Source organism: Xenopus laevis, chromosome 3L (assembly GCF_017654675.1).
Source record: "Xenopus laevis strain J_2021 chromosome 3L, Xenopus_laevis_v10.1, whole genome shotgun sequence".
NCBI classification, from domain to species: Eukaryota; Metazoa; Chordata; class Amphibia; order Anura; family Pipidae; genus Xenopus; species Xenopus laevis.
The window spans coordinates 142,391,324-142,413,997 of record NC_054375.1 but is presented as its reverse complement, the minus strand read 5'-3'; the positions used below and the strand labels follow the sequence as shown (position 1 = coordinate 142,413,997).

Genomic DNA, 22,674 nt, shown 5'->3' with positions numbered 1-22,674 from the left:
TCTCTGCCCTAAATCTCCCCTAATCTGAGCGTGTGTCTCTGCCCTAAATCTCCCCGAATCTGAGTGTGTGTCTCTGCCCTAAATCTCTGCGAATCTGAGTGTGTGTCTCTGCCCTAAATCTCCCTGAATCTGAGTGTGTCTCTGCCCTAAATTTTCCTGAATCTGAGTGTATGTCTCTGCCCTAAATCTCCCCGAATCTGAGTGCGTGTCTCTGCCCTAAATCTCCCTGAATCTGAGTGCGTGTCTCTGCCCTAAATCTCCCCGAATCTGAGTGCGTGTCTCTGCCCTAAATTTTCCTGAATCTGAGTGCGTGTCTCTGCCCTAAATCTCCCCGAATCTGAGTGCGTGTCTCTGCCCTAAATCTCCCTGAATCTGAGTGCGTGTCTCTGCCCTAAATCTCCCCGAATCTGAGTGCGTGTCTCTGCCCTAAATTTTCCTGAATCTGAGTGCGTGTCTCTGCCCTAAATCTCCCCGAATCTGAGTGCGTGTCTCTGCCCTAAATCTCCCCGAATCTGAGTGCGTGTCTCTGCCCTAAATCTCCCCGAATCTGAGTGCGTGTCTCTGCCCAAAATTTTCCTGAATCTGAGTGTGTGTCTCTGCCCTTAACTAGCAGGTTCCAGGGCCCCCAGAGTATTAGACCAAAACGAAAATTGTGGGATTCTCCAAAAAATCAACGAAAAATGGTTAAAAGTAGAAAAACTGCTATGTCCCAATAAATGTTTTTCTACTTTAAACCATCTTCGGTTGATTTTTTTGAGAATCTCACAATTTTCGTTCTGGTCCTGTACTGTACATATGCAGCCCCAGACTGGGGTGAACTGTGACTCTTCCTCATTATTTTTTGTTTATTTTTACTCTTGTTTTGCTAGTGCCTACACAATGGTTATTGGCTTCTTGCACCATTCTTTCCTAATGTTGTACCGAAGGTATTAGCCCACTGTCTGGCCGGCTATAAATGGGAGAATGGAGAACTACATTTAAAAAAATAATAAATAAATATCGAATTGTATTAATATATATATCTATAGCATGACTGAACACATCCCTAATATGCGAGGCCATGCTCTGTGACACCCAAATACAAACTGCCCAATATAAATAAATAAATACATAAAGGGACACTTCTTTCCCCAAGCCTTCATTAAAATCCACCCTGACTAATGCATTTCTCTCCTGTCCCCCTGTTATGGGCTCCCCATTCTGCTCAGGCTAATACATTCCTGCCATTCTGTAGTTTCTGCTACCCCAAGGCATATGCCAGAGGCTTTTGGGGTTCAAGCTCATCATTTGTATTCCAGCATGTGGTCCGGGCACCCTTATCTCATAAGACGTATATACCCACATATGCTCTACTTTCCGGCATTTCCACCCTAATCGACCTCAGACTGGGCCCTATTAAAATGGTGGTTCACCGATAAGTTAACTTTTAGTACGTTATAGAATCACCAATCCTAAGCAACTTTTCAATTGGTCATTGATTCATTATTTATTTTTTATAGTTTTTTAATTATTTGTCTTTTTTTCCTAACTCTTTACGGCTTTTAAATGGGGGTCACTGACCCCATCTAAAACAAATGCTCTGTAAGGGTAAGGGCACAAGGGCAGATTTGGGGACATTAGTCGCCCCAGCAACAAATCTCCTCTTCTTCAGGGCAACTATCTCCCCAAACTGCCTTCCCCTACCTTCCCGCCGGCCAAATATCAAATTACAAGTTTGAATCCGGAGCGTTGTATTCCCAGTCCAGCGATCATTAGGGCTCTCCTCTGCCCGCGAAAAAGACAATATCCAAGATTGGATCGCTGTATACCTAAAAAAAACACAGATTATTGAGGGGAAAAAACAGAAAATACAAATAATATAGTTTAGCATTTTATAAAAAAAAAATTTGTAACACCCTGTGTGCTTCTTATATATTTCATTTGTGCTTAGTCAGCTAAAAAAATATCCTCCATACGTGAAAAAATTGAATCATATGGTGATTTTAGTCAGTGAATAAAAAAAACTGCAAAAAAATTAAAAATGGAAAAGAATGGAAAAACATGAAAAAGGAAAATTACAAAAATTTAAAAAATCGACACACTTCTGCAGCTCCCAAAATTGGTAATCCTTGCTTAAGCGTTCCGCCGACTGGCTTCTTCCAGCTCCTCCCCCTCAGCTGTGCTGCCGCTTTTCTCTCTCTGCTTCCTGCCGGCTAGAATGAAAAATCGCCAGCGCTCGCGGTGCTTTTTTTTCCGAAGTCGCCAGGCAACTAATCTCCCCGAATCTGCCCCGAATTTTATTACTCATCTTTCTATTCAGGCCTCTTGTTTCCCAGTGATCCGTATTGAGTTCTAATGTCCACACGGTGGTAGTAGTGTGCAAGTCTATAATGAATCATACCTCTCAACATTTTGGAAATAAAAAGAGGGACAAAAAAATTGCTGTGCGTAGCGTGGCAGTTTTCTGACCACGCCCATTTTTGTGGCCACACCCCCTAATTGCAGTGTTCATTTTACTAAATTTTGCAGGTTATAAAAGTTTGAAAATATTTCTGTTTTTTTTTTAGTTATCACTATTAATGAAGGTGAATTGCCCTTTAAGCCGTGAGTCTAACTTTTCCCAAGGGACCTGTTATCTTATATTGTTACAATTACTCATTTGCTTATCTCAAAATTGTTACAAATGTATCTTATCTTCTGTTCTGGGCTCTCTGCCAAAAGCCAATTAAGTTAGAAACATTTCAGTAACAATCGGAGACTGCGGGCTGAACTTGCAAAATCGGGACTGTCCTGCGAAAAACGGGACAGTTAGAGGTATGGTTTAGCCTATTTCATGGTCATTCCCTATTTCCTTCTTTATTCCTTCTTTTTTGGCTGTTCAGTGCTGAGAAAAACAGGACTTTCCAGTACAAAAAGAGGGACTGTCCCTCTAAAAATGGGACAGTTGGGAGGTATGTATGTATGCAGTGATTCTAATACAGCATTCATTATTGGTTATACATATTTTATTCATGTTTTGGTGCTGCAGTGGGGTCTGCTTCCTCTATAGTTGCACCCTTGGTGTTGAGTGTAGTTACATATGTGTATAGTGTTCAGTATAAAAACAGTAACATAAATAAATACATTCTGTACAATAGGGCAGCCCCCTGGATCCTTGTATTCCCTGATGTTCCCCAGCGTGTACTTTCTGAATGAAGAAGAATGTTTCATGCTTCCAATAAGGATTAATTATATCTTAGTTGGGATCAAGTACAAGCTACTGTTTTATTATTACAGAGAAAAAGGAAATCATATTTTTAAAAGTTGGATTATTTGGATAAAATTGAGCTTTCTGGATGACAGGTTTCCGGATAACAGATCCCGTACCTGTATTGTATTCTCCCTTCGCCTCAGGACACAACACAAATAAGCAGTTTGGGCAATGTTCAGAACGCAACACTTTGCACCTTGCCCTATTGGATAATGAGTCTTTGTAAAATGGTTCAACCAAGGAAGCAGTGTGGCAGCTCCTGTTCTAAGTACAGGTATGGGACCTGTTATCCAGAATGCTCGGGACCTGGGGTTTTCCGGATAAGGGATCTTTCCATTATTTCGATCTCCATACCTTAAAGGAGAACCAAACCCTTTATATTAAAATCCCCTACCCTACATAGACCTCCCTCCCTGCTCCTCCCCCCTAGCCTAGGTGTTAGCCTGGGTAAATGCCCCTATTGAAGGCAAAACCAGCCTAGTGGGTTTATTTCATGTTTAAAAGTTTTTTTAAAATGGAATCTCCATACCTTAAAGGAGAACCAAACCCTTTATATTAAAATCCCCTACCCTAAATGTGCAAATGTGCAGTTGGAGCTGTCTGCTGGTTTTTTTAACAACTGCACATGTGCCAAAAGTCACAAAAATTGCTGAAGCGCCGGAAGTGGACCCAAAGATTACTGAAGAGAAGAAGATGGTGCCCGTGAACTCTGTATCGCTGAATCTGCAGCGAGGGGTAAGTAAAGAGTTAGGGGCATTTACCAAGGGTAACACCTAGGCTGGGGGGAGCAGGGAGGGGGGTCTATGTAGGGTAGGGGATTTTAATATAAAGGGTTTGGTTCCACTTTAAGTCTTCTAAAAAATCTTAAATAAACCCAATAGGCTGGTCAAGTCAAGTACAAGCTACTGTTGAATTATTTCATTAAAATGAAGTCTATGCGAGACGGCCTTTCCATAATTCGGAGACTTCTGGATAACGGATCTATCCCTGCTGTTAGAAACTATTTCATTCTAATGGAGTCTAGGGGAGACTAATTCGGAGCTTACTGGATACTGGGTTTCTGGATAATGGATACCATAACTGTATAAAGGAATAATATGTCAAATGTATGCCCACTTTATAGTTACTAGATTGTAAATAAGGCCTATAATCATAATACAGGTATGGGACCTGTTATACCGAATGTTCGTGACTTGGGGTGTTCCAAAAAATGGGTCTGTCTTTCTATAATTTGGATCGTCTACTAAAAAATCATAATTTAGACCCAACAATATTGTTTTGCTTCCAATAAGGATTAATTATATCTTCGTTGGGGTCAAGTACAAGCTACTGTTTTATTATTACAGAGAAGAAGGAAATCATTTTTAAAAGTTTGAATTATTTCATTAAAATGAAGTCTATGGGAGGTGGCCTTTCCATAATTCGGAGATTTCTGGATAACGGATCCATACCTGCTGTTTACTATTCGTCAATATGTACCCATTGCTCTATAAATAAGATAGATATTGTTAAGCTTAGACACTAAAGAGTACATTGCCATTTTTTAGGAATAAAAATAGTTTTTCTCGGCCAAAATGTCCTTTGGACTTTGAAAATGTTTGCCTTTCTCAACAGTCTTGTTTAGATTGGCTTGTGATTTTTGCTTCTGTTTGTTTTGGTTCGCTCCCAAAATGCTCAACATGTTAAGACAAATCAAACAATAAGAACGATGCCCATGATGCAACTCTTAGACCAGCAAGTTAAACCAGTATCAGGCTCCGCAGAACCAAGAACGGAAGAAGGACAGGTAGGTTGATCAGGTGTTTCTTGAAGCGGGTCTCCCCAGACAGGGGCTGATGTAATGAAAATGAAAGAAGGGTCTGGGGGTCTAACAGGTTTTGGTATTTCCAAACAATTGATATTTTTATCTGTGGTGTCTCCTTTGTTGCAGAGAAACCAGGAAATGGATAGTGTGCTTCTCATATTGCTATGTGCCCTTTGTGCTAAAGCAGGCACTGTAAGTAATGGTAAGTAGCAAAGAGAGGATCTGGTACTAGGCAGAGGAGCCTGCTATTACCCAAGGACACCACTTATAATAACTAAAACAAGATCATATTCTTAGGTCTGAGTGATACATAGAGACGTTTCAGTCACTGATAATCGTAAGTAGTAAAGAGAAGAACTGGCACTAGGCAGAGGAGACCACTACTCCCCAAGGACATCACCCATAATAACTAAAACAAAATCATATTCTTAGGTCTGAGTGATAAGATAGAGATGTTGCAGTCACTGATAATCGAAAGCAGTAAAGAGAAGAACTGGCACTAGGCAGTGGAGCCCCCTACTCCCCAAGGACACCACCCATAATAACTAAAACAAGATCATATTCTTAGGTCTGAGTGATAAGATAGAGATGTTGCAGTCACTGATAATCGAAAGTAGTAAAGAGAAGAACTGGCACTAGGCAGTGGAGCCCCCTACTCCCCAAGGACACCACCCATAATAACTAAAACAAGATCATATTCTTAGGTCTGAGTGATAACATAGAGATGTTGCAGTCACTGATAACCGTAAGTAGTAAAGAGAAGAACTGGCACTAGGCAGTGGAGCCAATTACTCCCCAAGGACACCACCCATAATAACTAAAATAAGATCATATTCTTAGGTCTGAGTGATAACATCGAGATGCTGCAGTCACTAATAATCAGAAGAACTGGCACTAGGCAGTGGAGCCCCCTATTTCCCAAGGACACTACCCATAATTAATAACTAAAACAAGATCATATTCTTAGGTCTGAGTGATAAGATAGAGACGTTACAGTCACTGATAATCGTAAGTAGTAAAGAGAAGAACTAGCACTAGGCAGTGGAGCCCACTACTCCCCAAGTACACCACCCATAAAAACTAAAATAAGATCATATTCTTAGGTCTGAGTGATAACATAGAGACGTTGCAGTCACTGATAATAGTAAGTAGTAAAGAGAAGAACTGGCACTAGGCAGTGGAGCCCCTACACCCCAAGGACGCCACCCATAATAACTAAAATAAGATCATATTCTTGTGTCTGAATGATAACATAGAGACGTTGCGGTCACTGATAATCATAGGTAGTAAAGAGAAGAACTGGCACTAGGCAGAGGAGCCCACTGGACACCACTGTGGTGTTTATGTTGATGGCCTGTAGGTGTCACTGTGCACAAGAGTTGTACTCTGTATATATAGTACTTTCTATACTGCTTAAGGTATTAGAGCTGAAGCTCTAATGGCTGCACGAACCTGCTAATAAAGCATTGTTATACTCTACTCATCCTCGGCTACCAAAATATAACAACCACCCATAATAACTAAAACAAGATCATATTCTTAGGTCTGAGTGATAACATAGAGACGTTGCAGTCACTGATAATATTAAGAAGTAAATAGAAGAACTGGCACTAGGCAGAGGAGCCCACTACTCCCCAAGGACATCACCCATAATAACTAAAACAAGATCATATTGTTAGGTCTGAGTGATAAAATAGAAATGTTGCAGTCACTAATAATGGTAAGTAGTAAAGGCCAAAACTGACACAAAGCAATGTCCTATTAGATACAGTATCTTAAGTTTGCTTTCAAGGGGCCCCACCATGAGAAAATTCCTTAAATGGGATCCTCCAGCACATAAGCTATAACTTTCATTTATTTTATTTAATGTCTCTTTTCCTTTTTCCTCCAGCTCCAGTCAAGATGGAGATGGACACATTTCTTAGCCTTGTGAAGGACCTGGAGTCTAGCTTCCCAGAACTTTCAGCTAGGAGCCTTTCCAAGCTCATGCTTTCTACAGTAACTGTTCCAAGCCACTGTACATCTTTTTCTAAAGATCAGACAAACCTTACCCAGACCCTGCTGACTTACAAGGTGGTGGAGATGGAAGACAGCAAATTCCAAGAACAGGGGGTTGTGTTGGCCCCAGATGGCAGCACGGTGGCACTAAGACCTCTACTACAGGCATTTGTCTGGGGCTGGAAAGCAGGAACAGACTGTGAGCAGGTGGAGTCTAAATATAAGAGTCCTGATTCTAACAGCCAAGGTGCACATTCTGAGGATTCTGGTTATACATATGAGAAAAGAAATCAAAAGGATTTGTGTGCTCAGTGGTTGCATTCTAATCAAAACAATGATTCAATCCATTCCAGCTCCCTTACTATTTCATTAGGCTTAGCTTTCCTTGATACTAACGTGGCCCTTGATAAACACCTAGTAGCCGTTGATGGGTGCTGGGACTCTATCTCTGACCCAAGAACCTTCCAGTTACAAAATCCACCTTGCCATTCTGGTTTGACAATGGCCTTTCTCAATGGAGTCCTCGATGGGACACTTCTTGGTGAATTGCTTAAGCAAGATCCCAAAGAACAGAATCTTAGTTCTCTCCTTCTGGGTTTTTACTGGGGTAACGCAAGCAGTAGTCCCTACAGGAGGCAAGATTTCCAGGCAATAATATCTGGGCACAGTTTGGAGAGGCTTATTCAGAGAGCTATTCATTGCTACAGAGAGATGGAAGCAGGACACGGCCTACACAATATCAATGAAGAGCAAATAAAAATTGCTGCTGGCACTGCAGCCAGAGAGTTTGAGCAACATTTTCTTGGTAAATGTCCTAATCCTACGTGTTTGTATTACTTTATTATAGTCTGGACGTTCTGATTCCGTGAGTTCTGTATCAGATAAGAAGAATATATACTGTGTGTATATATATATATATATATAAAACTCTTCTCTCTACTGTCATGTTAATTCTTGGAATTAGCTTTGTGACCCAGATTTGTTTAGAGACAGCTTTTTTTTATTACTGGACAAAGTTTAAAATTTAAATTGAGGTTCAAGATGACTCACCTAAACAGCATGGTGACCCATGTATGGATCCTGTCTGTTAGAGTACCGGCAGATGGGGCCATTTGTCAATCACAGAGGTGCAACTATAGAAGAATCGGCCCCCCACAGTCGCTGGGGGAACAAGGGGCCCTACTGGGGGGTCCGCTTCCTCTAAAGACGATATAATCCACAATATTTGCGCGCCCGTTGTACACTATTAGCAGCTGGTGTGCACACATGTGGAGTGGGATATGAAGCTGAGGTTCCCGGGCCCCTTAAAGATTTTTTTTCAGGGGGTCCCGGCATGTAGTCGTTACGCCAATGGTCATCTCTGTTTAAATCTGCGATACTGTGGCCGACAAATCTCCCCAAAATGTTTTCCTGCCGGGAATAAAGTAAATCGATGTGCTTAGTTTCACTAGGAAAACAACAAATCTCTACTTTGCCATTACCCTTAGGTTAAAGGAGAAGGAAAGGTTTGGTGCACTTGGGGGTGCCAAATGTTATGCACCCCCAAGTGAATGTATTGACTTACCTGAAACCCCCGGGCCAGTGCTCCTATCAGCAGAAAACTGCACTGGCCCGGGGTATTCAAGCAGGCACCACTAAGTGATAGTCTTTTTTCTTCTCGCGGCTGCGCATGCACAGTAGAGCGAAAAGCTGCACTTTAACTAAAAAGTTGGCTATTTCATTCAACTGCGCATTTGTTTGCCCCGGGAAATTTGAAGAAAGAAGAAGCCGGAAGAGGATCGCTCCGTGGTGCTCACTGGTATAACCCTGGGCTGGTGCAGTTTTCTGCTGATAGGAGCACCGGCCTGGGGTTTCAGGTAAGTCAATACAATCACTTGGGGGTGCCTACTGCCTAACATTTTGCACCCAAAAGTGCACCAAGCCTTTCCTTCTCCTTTAAGACTCCCTGAATTTTCCGATGAATGATTAAAACAAAGGAGAGAACCAAAAGACATTTATTAAAAAAAAAAGTCAAATGGAATGAAGAAAATTAAGGCAAAAAATCAAGGGTGATGGAATAGTGAGAGAGGATTGGTTCTAAAATGAGTCCCCAGTGGATAATACACAGATGTAATGTACCCTTTTTCTCTCTTTCACAGACTGTCCTGCAGTCATTCCTCGCTGTATGTGGGGAGCCAAGCCATACAATGGCAAACCCACATTCCTGAGACTCCCCCTGTCTCATGTCTTCATTCATCACACCTACGAACCATCACAGCCTTGCACGTCCTTCAGTGAGTGTGCCGCAAACATGAGGAGCATGCAGAACTTCCACCAACAGGACCGTTCCTGGGATGATATTGGCTACAGGTATGAAATGTTCATGATGGATGTTTACAACTCCCAGCACCCTCTGGCAGCTTTAAGATAGCATAAGGGATGGAATATCTTATTGTTTATGCATTTATTTTAAATAATATAATAATATATAATAATGGTACTGCTCAAGACATCCTTGACAACTTCCATGTTTCAGACCATTAGTTTGGTCTTTTCCTCCAGGGTATAGTCCATCATATATGAAAAACAGAAGTTTTTAGACTTTGTGTTTGACTGCCCTTTGAAATGCTTCAAAAGGGAAGGACTCTGTCTGGTGGTATATAATGGTTTTATACTGTTATGTGATTTAATTGTGCCTAGGGCCGGACTGGCGGCGGGATACTCACTGGAAGTGGTATAATTCTGATGTAGAACAGGTTTGAGGTGCTCATATCTTTGCCAGTAAGACGGTGCTCATTTATCAACACTGGGCAAATTTGCCCATGGGCAGTTACCTATAGCAACCAATCAGTGATTAGCTTTTTAAAGCTAGCTGGAAGTAGAACTATGAATGCAGCAATTTGATTGGTTACCATGGGTTACTGCCCATTGGCAAATTTGCCCAGGGTTGATAAATGAGCACCGTCTTACTGGCAAAGATAATCAATAGAGATGATGTTGGTTCTGCATATAAGAATTAGCTGTGTTGTGATGTCATTTGTGCAGCTGCTGATAGGTGTCTTAAAGGACCAGTAACATCAATTTTTTTTTTTTAATTCGTTAGTATACTACGGAAAAAAAACACCAAGACAAATCAAACTTTGAAATCGCTTTATTAAGAAATAACTTACCGAAACACCGCTTGCACTCCTCTTCAGAAAAGGCGATCCATCGTGCGGCACTCGATTTCTCCTCCCTAACTTCCATATAGGAGATAGTCAGGGAGCAAAAATCGAGTGCCGCACGATGGATCATCGCCCTGTCCCCTTTTCTAAAGAGGAACGCAAGCGGAGTTTCGATAATTTATTTCTTAATAAAGACTTCAAAGTTTCATTTGTCTTTCTTTTTTTGTTGTATACTAACAAATTAAAAGATATACAGGTAGAAACAAAAGAATTCTACCTGTATCTGACAATTCAGCATTAACTCCTGCCCTACGTTATGCCACACTCAAATTTTCGGTCTTGGTGAATTGACAAGATGACCGTCTCTGTCGTCTTGTCTCCCACCGTATACGCACCGAATATTGTACAAAACTTTGTTTCATATGATAATATCTGTGTGTGCATGGCCACCTTAAAGGACCAGTACCATCAAATTTGATGGTACTGGTCCTTTAAGTCTTCTCTCCTTTGAATGGCTGCCCCCATTGCTACACAGCAGCTTATTTATACAAACAATAGTAGTGTTTCTGATAGAGATGCACCGAATCCAGGATTCGGTTCAGGATTCAGCCAGGATTCTGCCTTTTTCAGCAGGATTCGGATTTGGCTGAATCCTTCTGCCCGGCTGAACAGAATCCTAATTTGAATATGCAAATTATGGGCTGGGAGGGAAATTGAGTGACTTTTTGTCACAATACAAGGAAGTAAAAAAGTTTTCCCCTTCCCACCCCTAATTTGAATATTAGGATTCGGATTTGGTTCAGTATTCGGCCAAATCTTTCGCAAAGGATTCGAAGGTTCAGCCGGATCCAAAATAGTGGATTTGGTGCATCCCTAGTTTCTGAAGCAAACACACCAGTTTTACCAGTACAGATCAACACTAAATTATATCTTTATTACTTTCATTTTTTGAGGTTACTGTTCCTTTAAGTGTTGAATCGTCAGATATACAGCTAGAAAACATTAGGATTCTACCTTTCCAACGTGACTGATTGGCAAGCCGATCCATAGCCAAGTCTTTTGCCAATATCGGTTGGCTCGTTTTCCACCTTACACACACTGAGTATCGTACAAAACAGATAATATCTGTGCTTATTTGGCCACCTTAAGTCTTAGCTGTTGCACATTTTACCTAAACGTTTTCATTGCTATTTTCCCTTTTTCCCCAGCTATGTGGTGGGATCTAATGGATACCTGTACGAGGGACGTGGTTGGAACTGGGTAGGTGCCCACACCAGGGGCCACAATACATTTGCATACGGAGTGAGCTTCATTGGTGATTACACCTCTAAAGTCCCCAAGAACTCCATTCTGGCTTTGGTGAAGGATCGCTTCCTAAGCTGTGCGGTCAGGTTGGGGTACATTACCCCTAACTACATCATACAGGGCCACAGGCAAGTTGTTAGCACCAGCTGTCCAGGAGATGCTTTGTACAAAGAGATCCAGAGCTGGGACCACTTCAAGGTAACTTGTCTGACCATGACTTGCATTCTGTATAGTACAGGTTTGGGACCTGTTATTCAGAATGAGCTGGACCTGGGGTTTTCTGGATAACAGATCTTTCCATAATTTAAGTCTTCATAACTTAAGTCCACTAGAAAATCATGTAACCATTAAATAAACCCAATAGGCTGATTTGCTTCCAATTAGGATTAATTATACATTAGTTGAGATCAAGTACAAGGTACTGTTTTATTATTACAGAGAAAAAGGAAAATTTTAATTATCTGGATAAAATGGAGTTTATGGGAGACAGCCCTTCTGTAATTGGAGCTTTATGGATAAGGGTTTCCGGATAACGGATCCTATACCTGTACACAGAGTCGGACTGGGCCAGCAGAACACCAGGAAAAAACCTGGTGGGTCCCTCTGACGCAGGCCTGGCCCCCTCCAGGACCAGCAGCCTCAAATGTTTAGGAGGAGGCAGTATAAGCTATGGAGGGGCTACGTTGGGAGGGTTGGAGCAGGTGGGTGGCGCATTGGAAACAGTTGAGCAGACATGCCCAGGAGAGTTTGCCATATGGGTAGGAGAAGTAGACCTATAGTAGACCTAGGGTAGCCACCTTTGCTGGTGGCTAAACCCGAGCAAAGCAGGCGGAGCAGATAGCAATGGGGGTGGAGAAGTGATGTTCGAGTGGGCATGATGACACCAGAGATGATGTCGTGTAGATATGATGCCGGGTCATGGTAATTGCATCACTTATATGCAACTGGTTGGATTTCTGTCCAGCCATTTGACAAACTGAGATGTCCAGTTGAAACCCACACGGCTGGAAACCCTACCTCTATCTATTCTATTCAATGAGTAAGACCAATCATGTATGGGATCTATTTTACAGAAATCAGTTATCCAGAAAGCTTTGAAATACAGCAATGCTCATTTAGAAAAAAAAATATTTCTTATTTTTGATTGATTTGCTTATTTCTGTTTCTGTAATAACAAGCAATGAACTGCGCTTGATAATAACTAAGCCCTGTCAAGGTGAGTATCTTGTATTTAACCCGAACAGGCCTTAGAAAACCCAAACAGTTCAGGTCAAAACCGAACATATGGCAACCCTCAGTCTGAATCTAAAAGTACATGAATGAGAGCTGCTTCGGATCATTAGTGAAATTATAGAAGCTGAAGAAACTCTTGTCTGAACTCAACTGTCTTGTAGAATATAAGAACTTAATCTGGAGAATGTAATATATGGCAATACATAGCAACCAGTTAGGTGTTTGCACAGGTGACCATTAGAGGCTACCAAAGCATTGTCTTATATAGATGACTAGACCTTTGGCAACTTTTTATGTTTCATTGCAATGCCCTTGAGCTCTGCAGACTAAAAATTCATGGCTTATGAGGCCTTTTAAGAATGCAAAGCAGAGCTCAGAACACCAGGGGCCCTGCCAGCAGTAAGAATGCTAAATCTTAAATAATGTATGTAGATTTTCTTGGCAGCTGCCTACCATATGGTTCCAGCCCATAGTCCTCCATACATACATTAGTCAAGAGAGGTGTAGGACGGAGCAAGTCCTAAGGCCAGGTCAACCAGGACCACATGGCCAGATTCGGGGAGATTAGTCGCCCGGCAAGAAAGCTCCTCTTTTTCGGGGTGACTAATCTCCCCTGCCGTGGGATGGCATTGGTATCACTTCATTTTCCTGAAGTCGCCCGAAGTTTCCTCGTGAGGCAACTTCGGATGACTTGGTGCCATCCCACTGGCTATTTACATTCTAGCTGGCGGGAAGGCAGTTTGGGGTGATTAGTCACCCTGAAGAAGAGGAGATTTGTCGCCCCAAAGAAGAGGAGCTTTGTCGCGACTAATCTCCCCGAATCGGACCGTGTGTCTCTGCCCTAAAAGGCATGTTAAGACTGATTACTCAACCAAAACTGTACTACAAATCACAGCATACATCAACATGTTGCGATCAAAACATGCTAGAGCCGTATTTCAGCAACGTCAGGGTTCTATGCTTAAAGCAATATTGCATCAGAAAACTTTTCCCCAGGTCTCCAGGGAAATATCCCCAATGAGAATCCCACTGTCGGTAAACCATTGTATCTTAAAGTAGGTCCCCCGCATATTCATACACCTAAAGTAGAACTAAAGCTCAGCAAAGAATTCGTCTAGACATGTTACACGTTATGTTTTGTGCTTCTGTTCCAGCCCAAGGCAACCGCAGCCCTTTAGCAGTAAAGATCTGTGTCTCCAAAGATGCCCCAGTAGCTCCCCATCTTCTTTTCTGCTGATAAGTCACTGGTTTGCAAGAGCCAAGATGGAGAACTGCTGTGGACAACTTTAAAGACCTGGAACATTTCTGGCCTGCTGAAGCTCTGGGCTGGTACAGTAAATTTAGAATATAAAATACAGCATTACTAGTCCTTTTAGGCCTTACTTATATTTATATTAAGAGTAAGCACAGGTAGGCAGAATAGTAACTTGGGGACCCTTAAAGGGGACCTGTCACCCAGACATAAAAAACTGTAGAGCCCGCACTCCAGTTCAGGGTAAAAGTAGTGTTTTTTTTTAATTGCCCCCCGCCAGCACTAGGACACTTGCACTGGGAGGGAGCTCCGGTGAAAGCGGCCATGTTGTGCAGAGTGCATGCGCATAATGAGCTTTTGTTGTCATGCGCATGCCCATAATAAGCAACTTGTGTCATTCATTCATTAGGCATGTGCCCCAGCATAGCAGCTTCAACTGGGAGCTCCATCCAAGTGTTTTCCCCAACCGGAGTGTGGACTCTATTAGCCTGCACCTTTGGGGAAAATATTTTCATCCGAACAGGTGCCCTTTAATAATAATGTCCACAAAATGGCGCCTGTCTGCGTCATGTGATTTTGACTTCCAAGACTAAAAGAAACAAGATTTAAATCATCTATAAAGTGTAAGTGCAGTTTATTTTGCTTGATTAACATCATAAAATAGGATCTGGAAATATTTCTTAGGGTGACAGGTCTCCTTTAACAATGCTGGATTAAATCCATGTCCTACTTTTATTCCAGGAATCCTAAGAGGAGCACAGGGAGCAAAGGTGCTGTCACCTTCTCTGCAGCCGCTAGGACCCTGAGCACTATTCTCGCTGTTCAAATAAAGCTCATTTGTTTCGTGTCATTTCTGATGGCTTACCACAAATTTGCATGCCGCTCTTTCATTAACCTATTGTATGCCAGGGGTCGTGCATTAAAGCGTTTGTTTTTGCCATTCTCTGGAACGAGAGGTTAACGGTTGATGTATTTTTTTTCTGAGTAAACCTCACATTTCCTGTTGTAAGATAGCTAAAAAGTGAGAGAGGCTAATGGGGACAGAAAGATTAAAAAAAAGTGACAAATAGTAGAAGAAGTCTGCGGCAGACTGGCAGGAAGACAAAGAGACAGACTCTGAAAGGCAGAGGAAATGAGAGAGGGAGGAAGAAGAAGAGAGGGAGTGTGCAGAAGACATAGATTGTGAGAGAGAGAGACCCAGCAGAGGAGACAGGCTGGGGATAGACAAAAGACAGAGGTCAAGGAGAGACAAAGCAGTCTGTAAGAACACCCTACAGAGAGTGTGTAGTTCATAGAGAGCTTTGCCACAGTATGGTGGAGCCTTGTGAAGATGCTGGGGACAATGTGGTCCAAGATCCCACCCCTCCTGAAACTTCTGTTCTTGGTCCGTACAACTGGAATACAAACCATGAGCAAAAAGGTGGTGTGTGGGGGCGACTCCAGAAATGGGGGCACGCTCAGATGCTACAGGCCAAGGGAACCCAGGGGTCCAAAAAGAAGCACCTGTCCTTCTTCAGGAAGAAGTCTTCCAGTGAGCCGCCATCAAGGGGATTCACGAGATACTTAAACTCTGTGTCCCAGCGCCTCGGAAGAAAAAAAGACATCAGCCCAGCCGTGGATGGGATAGAAGGTAAGTCACGAGTGACTGTAGGGTAACTTGGAGATGCAAAAAACTGGTGGTAATAGGTCTCTTAGATTGTATCTGCAAGAAAGGGCAATGAAGGACTGCAGGGTATATGTCCTGTTATTGTTACCCCACCAAGGGATATAGTCATGTAACACAGCTTGCCATTTTTAAAAAAGCAATGGTTTGGGATTAGTGGCCGGGGGAGATTTGGTGGGAGTATTCATTTCCTGTCCTAGACTGAAATTTTTAATGCATTTAGTCGATAACCTTGTTATCATCTGATTGGGGCCCTAAGCCCATGTTGGTGGGCCTCAGAGCAGCATCTAAAGAGTTAGTTTGCCTTTAAATGTTCAAATGTTGCTTGGAATAGTCATCTATAATGGCCCTAAAGCAAATGTAATCTACAGCTCTGTACAATAAATGGGTGTATATATCAAGCATAGAAATTTCATGAAAATACAATTGATAAGCAATGCAAGAGGGCCTTGCTCAGTAGAGTGGATACATATTGGGTGGGACTGTGCTATTGGGTGGTGATATAGGTCAGGTTTTTGTGCCTGAGGTATAAGGAAGGGTTTAGAGCAAGGTACAGGGGGTGCTATTGATAAAAAACTAGGTTACAATAGGAAGACTGTTAAGATTGAGACCAGCCGCTGCTCTGTGAGGCTCTATGCTTTGTTTCATTATGATGCGATGGATTCTTGTACTTGATGTTCCTCTGCTGTTCACAGAATCTGTGCAGCACCCACCATGGAAAGCAGAGAGACTTCAAGCCCCAGATTCCACCACTCCACAATGAAACAAAGTCAGGAAGGGACTGCATGACACAGTGAGCCTAAGGGAGGTTGAGAAATGGTTCCTATTAGTATCAAGGGTTCCTTTCAGTCTGTGGAAAACCATATATTTATTTCTGGAAGTTTCTTTTCTACATAACCATGTCAAAAATTGGGGTATATTTTCCATTTTAGGGTTACCAGCAGGCATATCATTTTATGGACAGAAGACAAGAGCAATTTGGGTTCAGGGGTGATATGTTTCAGAAAGGGAGGAAGTTTTGTGAAGAAGTCAATAGCTTCACCCTAAGGGAGCAGATCTTTGGGGTGCAGACTGCCCCTCCTGGTGAAAGACAAAATTGAAATTAAATATTTGGTGAGGCAGGGCAAGGGTCAGTACACACGCATTTCGGGGGGAGGTGCATCACAGCAAAACTATTTTCTATGAATGCTAAAATAATAAACCTTGGCTTGGTCTATTATCCCTTGTAGGTTTCACATTTCAGAGATTATATGCCACAAACAGATGATCTGTTATTTATTGGTCGTCCCCTGCCGCACCTCTAGTTTACAGTGGATCCAATTTCACTGGATTTTAACTATTAAAATTTGTCGCATCATAATTTTATCATCCTGCTTAGTATATGTAGGAACACTTAAAGGACAAGTAAAGCCTTACTAAAGAAGTAGCTATAAATGTTGTGCATTATGTTTTGTGCTTCTGTACCAGCCCAAGGCAACCACAGCCCTTTAGCAGTAAAGATCTGTGTCTCCAAAGATGCCCCAGTAGCTCCCCATCTTCTTTTCTGCTGATTCACTGCACATGCTCTGTGCTGCTGTCACTTACTGAGCTTAGGGACCCACTCACAATATACAGCACACATAAAATAGAAATGTCACAATATAAGGCTGATTAGTAATTAATACACATAATTACTACATGGCAGCACATAAACGAGTGCAATTAGCATTAGGATATAATAATCAGCTTAACCTATGCTAACAGACACTTTCCAAGATGGTGACCCCCTGTGACAAGTCCCGGATCATTGCTGCTATTGACAAGCTGAAACTTTAGCCTCGTGCAATAAGTTCAGTATATAAAATATGGTATTTTAGCCAAATTCATTATTAGGGTTTAGAACTCCTTTAAACCAAGAATATCCAGATGACACCTGCCATGCCAGCTTTGAACTACAATTCCCAGCATCTATCAACTGGTTAGGTATCCCTATGGGAATCAGACACTGCATTCGACTTTCTTTGTCTGCCTGTCACCCTATTGCTGTGGTTGGAGTGAAAAGGAAGTTTGAACAGTTACTGTTTGAAGGTTTCAGGGCTTGGTACATACAGATTGTACACGTTATTTACCGCATACATGGAATATCCAAGTGCAGCAAGTCCTTTATAGCAGAAGTTTCAACAATCAAGGGAAGACCTTACCTATGAGTTTTGCCCTCTCTTATTTACTTACAACTGGTGCATTCTGATACTGAGAGGGCAAAGCTTGACATTGAGAACATTTGGACAAAAGACAAAGAAACACACACACACTGCTCAAAATCATTTAGGGTAATGGCCTCATTTATTAAAGGGCACCTAAACTAGCTTCCACGCACTGCAGTTGGGGGAACAATCTTTGTTTTGTCTTTTAAATGCCCCCACCAGCGCTAGGCCACCCACACCGGGAGTTGGAAGGTTAAAGTGCCATGCAGGTACCTAGTAGTTGGTCCTAACCCCATCTGGTATCAAATATTATTTGGCTTAATAATTCTGACAAACAAGGACGGTGTCAAATGATCAGATGTTCCAAAACCTTCAGCACGTCGATCGAGAGAAAGGAAAAAAAACTCATCTCTCCTGGTACGTAGGTATTTAATAAACTCACTACCATCACATTAAAAAAAACCTTCCTATGCTGCTATTAACATCCTTTACTACAGCCTTAACAGACATACTTTTTACACCTGGGCCATAGTAATAAATCAGAATGTCTGATGTTCTTCCAGTTGGTTTTAACAACGGGAAGGAATATTCTGGATAGGAGATCTAGTACTAGAGCACCAAGCAATTATGAGCATGGGCTGGGAAACAGGGACATTTCCTAAGGGCATGCAGGATGCAAAGTAATAGATCAGTCCACCATGTTTTTCACATTTTGTGCCATGCTCTTCTCTAAATTTAAACAGGTCTTTGGTGTTGTGCCCTTCAGAGCTTTAGCACTTGCATCCTAGATATAGGGGTAGACAGAAAAACCTGCCCTTAGTCTGGGTTTTCGTGCTCCCTGGTTAGGGTTGCCAACTTTTAGTTGCCACCTTGTGTGGCAGGTTAGGGGCGGTTGTGGGTTCTCTAGGGCCAGGTTATGGTTCACTTAAATTAAGTACATTCTTATTGACTAACCACAAGAAAGTATCATTTTGCCTCTTTATCCCTAGTAACCCCTTACCTTGAATATGTCCCCAAACTTTTTTAAATGGGAGCAGCATTCAAATGTAAAAAGAGTTGGGGAGCAACACAAGCATTAAAAATGTTCCTGGTTGGTACAAAATAAGTGCTGTGATTGGCCATTTGTTAGATCCTATGTGGACTAGTAAGTGGACTGGCAGCCTACATGAGGCTCTGTTTGGCAGTTCATCTGTTTTTATGCAACCAAATCTTGCCTCAAAACCAGAAATTCAAAAATAACCACCTGCTTTGAGGCCACCTGGAGCAACATCCAAAGGATTGGTGACCAACATGTTGCTCATAAGCCACTGGTTGAGGATTACTGCTCTAGAGTAATGATGGCAACACACAAGCAGATCCAAGCTGATTCTTGACTCAATAAGCCAAACTGGGCACCAAAAGCTTGGAGATAATATATTTGCTTCTTTTGTGGTCATATGTGTTTGCCCTAGTTTGGTCAAAGCTCCCAAATCACCTGCTTTGGTGTCTGCCTCATATGTAAGGTTTGGTTTCCAAAAATCTCGATGATGGACAGCACCTTTTAGTAGAGATAAAAAGCCTTTATTGTTGCATGGCTACGACCAAAGATACAGTAACGTTTCGAGCCACATCCTGGCTCTTTGTCAAACTAACTGATCCATTTATCAGACTTCCTTTTGAGGCACTCCAGATAGCGCCCTCTGGTGTGCTAAGTTAAGTACAAAACATGGTCCATTTAAAACAGTAAACACACAAAGTTTGCAATATTATACAATGTAGCGATACAAATGAGAACAATATATCTTGTTGCCACTGGCACTTATCTGTCCATGTAATCCAAATTGTTCACGTTATTGTGTGTAAATAAATCTGTAAAATATAAATATTAAAATCGAGGTTAAAAGCAAAACTTTAATATATCGCCTGCAAATCGTATTCTTTATTAAGGCCATTGGGGGTTACGGTTTCTAGGCGGCGGATCCAGTATGCTTCGCTCTTTAAGAGTTTCCTTACTCTATCGCCCCCTCGTCTAGGGCGGGGTACAGTTTCCACTACCTGAAACCGCAGCTGTTGTACCCCATGGCCCGTCTCCACAAAGTGCCCTGCTACAGCTTGCTCAACCTTTTTGGTTTTAATGGCGGATTTATGCTCTCTTATCCTCTCCCTCACTTGGTGAGTAGTTTGTCCTACATACAAAAACCCACACGGGCATTTAATCACATAAACTGCGTATGTAGTTAAACAAGTGTGGTACCCTTTGATTTTAATAGGGGTGCCCTTCCGGGGATGATAAACAGTTGGACCCTTCAAACAATTAGTGCAACAGTTGCAATTCAAGCATGGAAACGTTCCATTTTTTCTGGGTTGTAAGGTCGACTGTCCATCATCCCCACCTCCCAAGTCGGATTTTACCAGGTTTGGTTTCCAAGACACATTATATTGATGTTTAGATGAGTTTTTGTCTTCCATGGAATCCAAAGCAAAATATTACAGATACATTTTAACATTTGACTTCCGAACTTCCTAATGCTCTAATAAAATACTTGTCCCATCTAAGCCACTGTATATGGCCAAGAGGCAGATGGGCAATCAAGAGATAGATCAGCTTGTACTGTAATATCAATAGTGCTGACTTGGCTGTTTCCAGCTAGTGGTAACCTATCTGCTTGTACAGAAACACACAACACTTAAAACCCACAAGAATGTATAAAAATGCATTGCTATATTATTTGATGCGGTTTTCTATCCTGTATTCCAAATCAATATTCTTTATCCAATCGTTTTAGGGCCTGTGCAGCTTCCAGTTCCTGTCTCCGCTCCTGAGATTCCTGTGTGGGATATAACAAACTTTTCCCTGATAGATGGATGTCTTCTACTCACCAAAGGAGATGAACAGGTGATCTATGGCAGGGCATTATCCCACGTTCTATATATACACTTCCAAGACTGGTATTGAAGGGAGAAAAAAAACCCTGGATATACAGTATAGAAGCAATGTTTGACTTGATACTGGAAGTGTGCTACTTTATTTCTAGGAATTGTGATAAGCATCAGTAATGACTGTGATCAAGTAGCTAAATGACTAGTCGGATCAAGTTTTGCATAATTGTAGGCTACAGTGCCAAAAGGAAGAGTCTATAGTCTGCAAATAACATAAAGCAATCACAGGTTTGCAAAGCCCAGGGGACCCTGGCCTGGGGCCAAAGATTTGGATCAGCCCAATCTAGCTCACCACCTCACCAAATGAGCAGATCGGTCATTGTACAGCCAACTAACAATCTGCACAGTTTTCAGCCACATTTTTATAGTTGTCAGCCAAAGACACCCCAATGGCACATGCTGATGACAATATGTTGTGCCAAGGTAAACTATGGGGGTCATTGCAAATCTACAGCAGTGCCAAATTCTGCCTAGTAACAAACATCTCACAAGCATTTAAAACCTAAACTAATTCCCCCTGATCCCATGCAACTCTTAAAAAATCCAAATGCACAATACCCCCAGAGAGCCAATAGGGTTTCTAATAGCAGGCAAGCTTGAATATGTGGCCACTTAAAATAATTCTGGTCTCTGCTTTATTTCTCTTACTTGTAGGGTGCATGCCACATCCGAAGCCGCACCGGTAGCTCCGTGTCCAAATACATGCAGGAGCAAACCAACCACACAGATGAAGGTCAGTGGGTGGATGCACTGTCCTGAAAGATGACACAGAATGGGCCAAAAATGTGCAGTAATCTGATTAACCAAGAGATCATTTAAAGGGATATGTTTAAGATAGAAATTTTCATGTCATGTGCCATCATTTCTATTAAATAGTGCACCCATAGTGACAAAAGGGCTAATTTACCAACAAAGGTGTTAAACAGTACAAGTGCATTAGCTTATAGCAAACAGTCTACTACCAGTTAGAACTAGGGTTGCCAACTGTTTGGTTTCGACCTAAACAACCCGGTTTTTAAGGAGGGCTGCCCGGTTCAAAACTACGAACTAGGCGATTGGCCGATCACCACATCATACCCCTGCCCATGATCCCGCCCCTATCGTCACCAACTTCCGCCCATGATGTTCCATCCACCCCCCGCCCGGTCTCCAGGGCCGGATTTCAGCGACGGGTGCACCCTAGGTTGCACGGTCCTAGCACCCGCACCGCTCTACTGAGTGCAGGCGCACCGGAGCCCTGGGGAGCTGTGCATCCCCAATGCTCCTAAACATTGACTTGAATTTGGACAAAAAAGTCAGCCTAAGAAAAAAAGGGCATTGACTTTAATGCACTGGGAGTGAGAAAAATGATCGCGCATGCAAAAAAATTAGCTCCCATTGACTGCAATGCATTTCTCGAATTTTTCACCATTTCATGAATTTTTCCGCAGTTTCGCAAATTTTTCGACAAAGCGAAATGAGACAGATTTGCTCATCACTAGTGTCTTTCATCAAAGAAACACTGCTACGTGGCCCCATATGGTTTATTATTTAAAAATCCCTGGCACTGGTAGTAACAGCCAGAAGCACCTCTACCTGTCTCCATGATGGTATATTCCTCTAGTTGAAAGCTTAGCGCACCAACTCAATGTGGGTTAGCACATATTAAATTCTGGGCAGCACTGCGCCGCCACAATATCTGGCTTTCCCAGGCATCCTTTGTGTGGACTTGAGGGGATGTTTATTAAAATTAGGATTTTCAGGTTGGAGGGGCTGGCATAATCTATGACAAAAAAAAATTCCCAGTTGCATTCTGTTGCAGCATTAAAAAATGGAACTGCAAAAAAAAAACTACAAAACTTGGTTGAATGTTGGAAACTCCCATTGACTTCTATGGCATCTTGACAACTGGCGATATTTTATGGTGGTGCCTGATGATGTTACAGAAAGTGCCCCTGGCTGATGC

The 22,674-nt window shown here is 42.1% G+C and overlaps 2 protein-coding genes across 2 annotated transcripts in view; both read left to right on the top strand.

The window, feature by feature from the left end:
• The first annotated feature begins 4,907 nt into the window (after window positions 1-4,907).
• On the top strand, window positions 4,908-14,914 carry pglyrp2.L (peptidoglycan recognition protein 2 L homeolog). Its single transcript, XM_018251488.2, has 6 exons — window positions 4,908-5,015; window positions 5,160-5,235; window positions 6,925-7,836; window positions 9,170-9,380; window positions 11,383-11,677; window positions 14,706-14,914. The coding sequence occupies exons 1-6, from the start codon at window positions 4,938-4,940 to the stop codon at window positions 14,712-14,714; spliced, it is 1,581 nt and encodes a 526-aa protein (XP_018106977.1). The 5' UTR covers window positions 4,908-4,937; the 3' UTR covers window positions 14,715-14,914.
• Window positions 14,915-14,998: 84 nt separating this feature from the next.
• Window positions 14,999-22,674, top strand: part of rasal3.L (RAS protein activator like 3 L homeolog) — a 33,957-nt gene continuing 26,281 nt past the window's right edge. The window contains exons 1-3 of the mRNA XM_041587129.1: window positions 14,999-15,594; window positions 20,576-20,685; window positions 21,384-21,462. Of these exons, the coding sequence (XP_041443063.1) occupies window positions 15,276-15,594; window positions 20,576-20,685; window positions 21,384-21,462 (508 nt within the window). The 5' untranslated portion in view covers window positions 14,999-15,275. The remainder of the gene's footprint in view (window positions 15,595-20,575; window positions 20,686-21,383; window positions 21,463-22,674) is intronic.